The following is a 9,412-nucleotide window of genomic DNA, read 5'->3' as shown; positions in this document are numbered from 1 at the left end:
AAATCCTTCGTTACTTAAAAAGTGGACTCGACCACCATGCCCAGACAAGCAAACCAAAAATAGTATCATCCGTACCCTCGAAGACGATGGACTTAGCCTTGTGCCGTGAGCTTTTCAGCCATTCCTCAAGAGCGTGCTAGAATCTAGTACCGCACATCAAAGACAAAGAGATTTAGACCCCCTCGTGCGAGGCTACATCTTCTGTTACTCGAATTGTAAACCCGCGAATCGAAGGGGAACCGACCCACGTTTGATGTCTGTGCAGGTGGCGGGAGACGTCGAAAGGTTAGAAAGGATGACAGGGTGTAAAAGATAAAAACAAATGAACACGAAGAGCTTTCTCCTGCCCAGGAAAAAAAAAAAACACGATGGAAGGTGACGAGAGCATACACTTGGCGTTGTCTTAAATTGATCTGTGTCTTTCTTATATTTGTACATGCCTAGCCCGTTTTTCTAGTGGATCTAGTGAATGGTTATACAAAAAATCGCGTTTTCTTTTTGGCTATTCTCCCCTCCCTGATGTTTTCTATTTTGTTGAACTTGCTCTTTTTATGATGTTGACTGTACCGCTCGTATTGCTCCCGTTACTGTGTTATGATCATATTTAAAAAAAAGTAAGGAGTAATTAAAGTAATCCATTACCAATATTTTGTAACGAAATTAAATTACAAATTACTTCCGAAAAAAAATAACTTGGCAATTACAAAATTATTTGAAATAATAACGGATTACAAGTAATCCGTTACTTGTAATGGATTACTTTTAAGTCTGGTCGCGTGCAGGCAACGAAACTGTTTTCGGACGACACTCTTCCTTGGAGCTTGGCAGACCTAATAACATTGGGTGAGATCAGTCGATTTGCTCCCGGATGAGTGTTCTTTGTAGTTGTCAAACATGCACTCAATATATTTGCTTTGTTACGATGTTTCTCGCTTTCTATAGTATATTAAACTTTTCCATATACTAAATGGGTGCTTCAGCAAAATTGAAAAAAAGCAAATCCTAAATCTAGGGTGATTGACAAAAACAGTAACTCTTACCAGGATCAAACTTCAAAGCACGGCGGACGTCATGAATTGCAAAAAAAATATTGATTGGCGAACTATGCACATAAAATTAGCTACTTGACTTTTATTTAGGGAAAGGAAACATACTATTCTAAATAGAAACTTGCTGAACGTCATAAAAAAAATCCCAAAAATTTTAAGATGACGTTAAGGACGTGGGAACCACGGGTGTGTGCTAAAGTTAACACTCGTTAAGTAGGCGCAAAACCGGCGATGTGAAGATATGGAAGCTAGGGATAACATTCGCGCTTTTTCATCACCAACCTTGCGCCTGGTAAATTTAAATAAAATTTAACGCATCCCTGCAGTGCCCACGTGCTTCAAGTCGTTTTAAAATTAACTGCATTAGGGGTTTTCGATGATGCTCAGCAATTAAGTTTATAATTGAAACCATACGCTTATTTCTGCTAAACAAAAAAATGCAATTTATTTTTGGTAAATATTTAGGTCAGAAGTATGTGTTTTGTAATTCGCAACTCTCCTCCGTGGCCGGTAGCTCGCTTCGAAATCTTTTTTTTTTTCTAAAACACTATAGTTCTAGAAAATGATGGAAGTATTCACAGAAACATACGGAACATCTTTTCATAATGGTTGGCCACGTTTTCTAGTTTTTTTTTAATTTTTAGGCTGCAAGTAATGCTTACAAAGTGCCCACGACATGGAGAGTGTCTGAGTCGTTATCCGGAAAAAAGACAAAAAAGTCCAAACCGGGGCCCAAAAAGTCGGGGGTGTCCAAGTCTGCGCCCGTATCCGGGAAGGAGTCCGTCGTACCCGGAACAGTGGCGGCGTCTGCTACAGCGCCGGTGTCCCAACAAGCGCCTTTGTCTTCTGGATTGGAACCGGTAAGATATTTATTTATTTATTTATTTATTTCATTTTCCTCTAAGGCCCCCGTCGTAGGGGGTATTACATGAGGGGTGGGCATTACACAGAAAAGCAGCGAGAATTCCACAAACCTGTAGACAAAATACAAAATAATACAAAAAGAGCACATCTATATCAAGAAAGATAGGGAGAGCCCACAAATGCACGCATGAATTTAATCATTATGAAACTATGATTGATCTAACGCTATAAGAGCTTCTCTGAATTTATCCAAGTCCCGGAGCTGTACTATGTTCTCAGGAAGATCGTTCCAATCTTTGGCTGTTTTAATAAAAAAGGAATTTGCAAATCGATCTTTGTTTGGGCGAGGATATGACACTTGTTGGGTGTTGTTAATGCGACTTGAATAGTGCGAACGGAGCGTTATGTAAGGGTTCGGTGACAACGTGTGATAATATCGGTTAAACAGTGACAATCTGTAAATTCTTCGATGGTGATTTAGCAATGGCAGAGCCGCACGTTTGTTTAGTTGGGTGACGCTTGTAAAAGACGAATAGTCGGAGTATACGAATCTTACAGCACTATTTTGAATGGCTTCTAAGTTTTTCATAAGGTAATTTTGGTATGGATCCCATATCGCTGCGGCATATTCTAGTTTGGGGCGGATGAGTGTTGTATAGGCGAGTGCTCTCAGGTGAGGAGGAGCGAATTTTTAGGTACGTTGCAAATAGCCAAGGGATTTACTTGCAGTTTAAATTATACTGTTTTATGTGGATGGGCCATGAAAGGTCTTTACTGAAGTGCACGCCTAGGTATTTGTAAGTACTAGTTGCTTGTAGGACAGAACTACCGATTGCGTAATTATAAGTAAATGGATTGGTGCGTTTATGAAAAGAGACGAGTTTACATTTTGAAACATTTAAGGACCTTTGCCATTTATTACACAAATTTTCTATAGCTGAAAGATCTGCTTGCAATTTTACTTGGTCATCGTGACTGTTAATCTTGGATTATAAGACGCAATCATCGGCAAAGAGGCGGATGTTATTAGATACACAGAGCGGAAAATCATTAATATATATTAAAAAGAAAAGAGGGCCAAGTACTGTGCCTTGAGGTACTCCCGAGAGAACGGGGCTGGTGTTAGAGGGTGTGGTATTTACAAGGACCAACTGATTTCTGTTAGAAAGGAAGTTGTTATTCCAGGATAATACGAACGGGTCTAGGTTAAGGAGGGCAAGTTTAGACATCAATCGGCGATGCGGGACTTCGTCGAACGCTTTTTCGAAATCGAGAAAAGCTGTGTCTGTCTGTGTTTTATTGTCGAAATTAATATGCAGGTCGTGAAGGAATCCGGCTAGTTGTGTTTCACAAGATAACCCCCTACGGAAACCATGTTTTGAAGGGTGTTGAAGTTGTTACGCTCTAAATGATTTATAATGTTTGTGAAAATTATGTGTTCCAAAATTTTTGATCGCACGCTTGCCAAAGATATGGGCCGGTAATTATATGGTGAAGACCTAGAACCGGGTTTAGGGATTGGAATAATCTTACCTAACTTCCACTGAGCCGGGACGTGGCCTGTTTCGAGTGATTGAGAAAACAGTAATGTGAGAATGACGTTGTTTATAACCTTTGTGTTTTCCAGTATTTTGGAATTGATGTTTTCTGGTCCAGCAGCTGATGAAAGCTTCATATTGTTAATCACATTGACTATGCCGTTATAGTTAACTATCATTGGAGACATAGTTTCAGGAATCACTGTGTCGGTAGTAGCTGGGGGGGGGGGGGGGGGTCAGGCTGCGTTCTGGCGTAAAAACGGAGCAGAAAGCGTTGTTCAGCATATTAGCACATTCACTGTTACTTAAGGGCTCATCGGAATTATCATGTAAGGTGATTGAAGTTACGGCTGAAGGGTTTACAGTTTTCCAAAACTTTTTGGGGTTATACTGGGTAGGGTGGTTCCAATAAAGCACTGCTTAGCTTTGCGAACTGCATTTGTAAAATGTTTTTCTGCTTCATAATAGAGTAGCCACGTAGAAGGTATGTTTTTTGCTTTCGCTAATCTAAATTAACGTTTTTTTTTGTTCATTTTTCTAATTGCATTGTTAAACCATGGGACAGATAGTTTGCTTTTAATGGTAATGGTTGGTATAAATTTATCTACCGTTCACGTTGTTACAAAATAGGTACCAGTTTTCATCGACAGCGCGATAGTAAAAACCTCGCTCGTATGAGAGATAGAAGTTTTCGAGTTCTCTGTTTATGGCTTCGTAATTTCCGCGCTCATAAAGTTTGTTTTGCTTGGTAATGGGTTTCTCGTCCTGGAGACATGATTTGAAAGTAGCCAGAATTACGTTATGGTCGCTTAGTTCTTTAAGGTAATACAGGGGTTGTAATTTGCTTGGGCATGAGAATTAAGTCTAGTATGTTCGAAGTATCTGCGGTCTCTCTTGTTGCTTGCGTAATCACTTGAGTGATTTGGTAGTTCTGTATACAGTTTAAAAATTCACTATATTCTTTAGGGCTGACACGAGATACATCTGACCAATTTATGCTTGGATAGTTGAAGTCACCGCAAATAATAAATTGTGCTCTTGGGTACTTTTTATGCAAGTAGTCTAAAGCGTCATTGAATTGTCTTGCAAATTCAGAATCCTGCTTTGGCGTGCGGTAGCACGCACCTAAAACGATAAGATTACATAGACCTTTGCATGCTATCCAGACAATCTCTAAAGGGCTGTTAACGTCTACTCTATGATGAGGGATTGAATTTTTTATCGCGATTAAGACGCCCCCACCTCTCGTTGATGTGCGGTCCTGTCGATATACAAGAAACTCGGGTAGAAGCGGGAAAATTTCCAAATCTGTGATAGCAGGCGTAAGCAACGTTTCTGTGAGTATAACAGTACCACATTCATATGACTGGATTAGATTACATATTTGTTCTTGTTTTGGCATGACACTCCGAATGTTAGTAAAAAGAACTGAAAATACGCTGTCATTTGTGTTGCAGTGCGTTTTATTCATGCTGTGACGAGGACCGGATCCAACTGGGGGTGGTGAAATGCATGCGGCTTGTTGCTATATTGGAAATCTTTCTTGCACCCTCATTTCAGTCGTATCGTAGTAGCACGTTTTGTTTCCAATATCAGCTTTTTGTTCCGAAGTTTGAAAGGGGAATTTTGGTCGCGGGCAAAACGTAATAATTTTCTGCGCGTTATACGAGTCGCTGTAGAATAGTCTTCCCCAACTCTGAAGCTTGTGCCCTTAAACATGATGCAGTTCGACAATACCATATCTCTGGTTTTAAAGAATGTAAATTTTACGACAATTGGGCGATGTTTGTTTGGTTGAACCTTTCTCACTCGGGTGCGCTCTTTCGATTTCTTTGGGTTCGATCGACAGGCCAAGATGATCCTTGCAAAGATTAATGATTAGATTTTTACTGCCAGTCCACGTTTCGAAGGCACCTTCGGCAATGCCATAAAAACAAGGTTTCCACGGCGTGATCTGTCCTCAGCATCGTTCAGTCTATCGTCGACGTTAGCCAGTACACTTGATGTTTCGGCGGCTGAGGATAACAACCTGTCAACGTTGGAGCGGATTTCAGGGATAGAAGAAAATTCGGTTTCAGTTTTAGTTATATGTGTGCGTAATTCGGACAGTGTTTGTTCAACCATTTCGTCGTTTACCCTGAGACTGGGTTTTTTTTTGAAGAGCAGAAGAAACAGAAAAAACAGACAGGTCTCAAACTCAGCTACACGTTTATTTCAAAAACTTCCTCTTATATAGTTCGTTTTCGTCGTCAACAACCAATCACATACGACTAGTCCTTTGCACCGTGACTTTACAGGTTCCACTATATCACAAAAGAAGCGGACACTCCCAACGTTTCCAAGTGAGATCATGCGTGAGATCATGCATGCATTTCGGACCGGAGGCACTAAAAAACCAGTGGGAAAGACTGGTAATGGCAGGATATGGGGAAGAGTACATCAAAAGGCAGATTGCCCTACAGTGCAGGGAAAAAAAGGGGAAGACGCAAGAAATCAGGAATAGGTACGCTGTGGTTCCGTATTTTCACGAGGTGTCCCACAATCTTAGAGCATGTGCAAAAAAATATGGCGTGGATGTCGTATTCAGCACGGATTTTAGGTTAGATAGATTGACACCTTTTGAAACGGCTCAGAGGGGCTGTCAGAAGGCGCATAGGGAAAAGTCGGTGCCGTGTAGCGTAGGCGTGGTGTATGAGGTTCCTTTGGCGTGTGGTTTTAAGTATGTAGGCCAAACCTCTCGGTGTTTAAACGATCGTTTAACAGAACACAAAAGGAATGTTAAAAATAATGCAGCAAATTCGGAGTTGGCTAAGCATCTGGAGGAGTGTAGAAACTGCACAACGGATTGGTCTGGAACGGATGTAGTTGTTAAGGAAAGGAACGATGTTAAAAGGGTGGTAAGAGAAACAATTAGGATTAGATCGTTGGGAAATTGCATTAGTCAACCTTCCATGCAAATAGGGAACCGCTGCAAGCAATTTTTACAATTTTAAATGTTTTTTTTTTTTTTTTTAGTTAGTCATTTTGAAAGGCTTCGTTGGTGTGTATTGTCTGTGGTGTATACCGGTGTGTATTGTCTGTTTTCTACAATTTTGGAGGTGACCAGTTTTGAGTGGGATGTTGTTGTTGGCTGTTGTCCTGTTTATTGTGAGGACACAAAAGAGTTGCTTGGGGCTTTGTGAGGCATATCTTCTGCTAGAACCTTTTCACTTGGAAACGTTGGGAGTGTCCGCTTCTTTTGTGATATAGTGGAACCTGTAAAGTCACGGTGCAAAGGACTAGTCGTATGTGATTGGTTGTTGACGACGAAAACGAACTATATAAGAGGAAGTTTTTGAAATAAACGTGTAGCTGAGTTTGAGACCTGTCTGTTTTTTCTGTTTCTTCTGCTCTTCAAAAAAACCCCCAGTCTCAGGGTAAACGACGAAATGGTTGACTTCCACCAGCTAGCCTGTACTTTGACTCTTTTCTCGTTAGTGTTTGTTCCGTTGCTGCCAGTCTGTTCTTTATCGCTTTTAGCTCTGACATAATTAAAGCTTGGCCAGCCTCCAGTTTTGTAAGAATTGCGTGAATGGTAGAGACTGTCTGGTTGTCCCCGCTACGAGTGTGTGGACCTTGGTTTTCTTCGACGTCTCCTGACTGCAGTAACAGCTCGCGAAGAACATCGACACACATGAAAAACAAAGCAACAAGGCACCGATGACTCGGCAGCTCTTCTAAGAAGCGGTTTCAGCTTTTTCTTGCAAAGAGAGATTCGTTTGTAGGCGCCTGTACAATGAATGGGAACGGCGTTAATCGCTGCTGCATGGCGGTACGACTGCCGAGCCCACGAAGTGGCGGGGGAGGGGCGGGCTCTCTTACAGCCGGTGGTGGCTGCGATGTCGATGACGGAAGTGGCGGCTGATAGTCCACGAGTTTCACGGTAGCGATGTCTCTTGCCTCGTCCGTGTCTTTCTGGGTGGCTGTCGGCGGTGGTAGGCCGCGACGGACAGGGAATCCGCCACGGGAAACTACCCTGACGCTGGTGGCTTCATAAGGCTGTGCGAGGCAGGTAGCAGCAAGCACCTGTACAGTGAATGGAAACGGCGTTAATCGCTGCTGCATGGCGGTACAACTGCCGAGCCCTCTCCTAACTACATTCCCTTGCAATCGTTATTCTGAATAAATATCGTGATAACCCGTATTCGGAACCAAAGAAATTTGTATTCGGGGATCAGAAAATATTAAAACCCCGCGGTATCTCCGGAAAACAAGTAAGTCTTTAATTGTCGGCACTTCATAAATGCGTAAAATAGTTCGTTGGGTCAGCCGGTAAAAGTTATTTTAGTCACTGAATTTTCGTAGCGTTTGCACGCACGGCGTTATTGCAGAAGTCCAACAACAATAAGAACTAGTCGGAATTTGCGTCTCCAGAATTAACTTCATCTGGCGCACCGAACGTTTTAACTGTTCTGGTAAAAAAAAAAACCAATTGTTCCAGAGCTTTGTCTTGGTGTCGTATTCATAAATGTTGTGTACAGGTTATTTTTATTAGAATAACACAAACCGTTGTTAAAAGGTGTGGGATTAAAGCTACCAAGAGGTAGTGCTGACAAAGAAACCAGGGGGTTATTTCAACAGAGGTGGCGATCTCAAGGACATCGAGCCTAGTAGCGCGGTCCCATGTGTCCGTGACAATGGTGGTTACGTTTGCGCTATATTACTGCAGGTCGCTTCAGTAAATGCCTCCATGGTTTCAATGATCGCTAACTTGCGTCTGTTTATCGAATATAGCGGAAGAAAGTACACACGTAATAGAGTACGGAGAGAGTTCAAGAGCGTTTATTAAAACATTCTTTTAAAATAACCTCCATGTCCCCATCCAAAATGCCCGCCGTGTCGACAAGCTAAAAAAACGTTCTTGCCTGCCATGCACGGAGTCCCGGAGAGCCAAAAATTGTGGAAGTATTGCATGGCCCCGAAAACACACCCGCACCCTGCTGCGACCGCCGGGCGAGTCCCCCCCACCCAGAAGCGGAAAAAGAGGCTAAACCACCTCACTTCCCGGTCGTGACCATATCCGAGCGAGGGTGCGGCGAAACGCACATGAAAGAAAGGGAAAAAAAGAAAAAAATGGCGCTTCACAACAGGGGACTCTCCGCTTTACAAACTGGTCGGAGCTCACCGCTAGGGAGGAAGAGCGTTTCGATCCGCGTCCGTAATTAGGGCCATCGGAAATGGGAAATTCAGAAATCCCAACAACCAGTCTTGGGTACGAAAAAGAAAAAAACAAAAAACAAACAGGAAGATCGATTGGTGGATCCTGAAGGAATGCGTTAGCATGACCCCTGGAAAACGCCACAGACGTCCTTTTTAAAGTAAATGCTAACGCTGTCCTTTTCACTTTCCTCTTTTGACTTTCTCCTTTGGCTTTTTCTATTGCTCCCGCTAAGGTTTGCTGCCTTTTTGGCTTTGTCACGGTGTCAGTTCTAGCGTTTCCCAAACGAGGACGTGTGTCGCGTTTCCCAAGGGCCATGCTAACGCATTCTCTAAAGATCCACCAGTGGATCTTCTTTTGCAGCCGATTTGGATTAGCGTTAGTACTTGGTTCACACTCCATTTTGCCGCACAAACCAAAGCATACGCGCTCCGCACACCAACAAGTTCAGACTCGCCCCAGCATCCGCGCGCGCATTTGCTTCCACCCCGTAACGTCGCCTCCCTCTCGCCTTTGTTCTTCACTACACTCTTAGAAAAAAGGGTCAGTATAGTCCTCCCTAAACGGAGGAACGCTCTTGACACATATGTTCCTTCAGAAAGGGAGAAACTTTCGTCCCTTAAGCAGGAGAGCAAAGGTTCCTCCGTCGACTGCATCTCATTATGGCGGCCAGGAATCGAGCAAATCGAGCTCGATAAGGCTTAATGAGAACACTAAGTCTATTGTACGAAGCGAGAGGAGCAGCAAATAAAAACGTAACACGA

At 42.7% G+C, this 9,412-nt stretch overlaps 1 protein-coding gene across 1 annotated transcript; it reads right to left on the bottom strand.

Moving 5' to 3' along the window:
• Positions 1-2,121: 2,121 nt before the first annotated feature.
• On the bottom strand, positions 2,122-2,559 carry LOC121837573 (the record flags this gene model as incomplete). Its single annotated transcript, XM_042293215.1, has 2 exons — positions 2,122-2,214; positions 2,449-2,559. Coding segments are annotated over 2 exons (204 nt in total), but the record flags the coding sequence as incomplete, so codon positions are not given.
• Positions 2,560-9,412: the final 6,853 nt, after the last annotated feature.

Source organism: Ixodes scapularis, unplaced genomic scaffold, assembly GCF_016920785.2.
Source record: "Ixodes scapularis isolate PalLabHiFi unplaced genomic scaffold, ASM1692078v2 PGA_scaffold0__279_contigs__length_252992795, whole genome shotgun sequence".
Taxonomy (NCBI): Eukaryota; Metazoa; Arthropoda; class Arachnida; order Ixodida; family Ixodidae; genus Ixodes; species Ixodes scapularis.
This window is presented reverse-complemented; position numbering and strand designations above follow the sequence as displayed.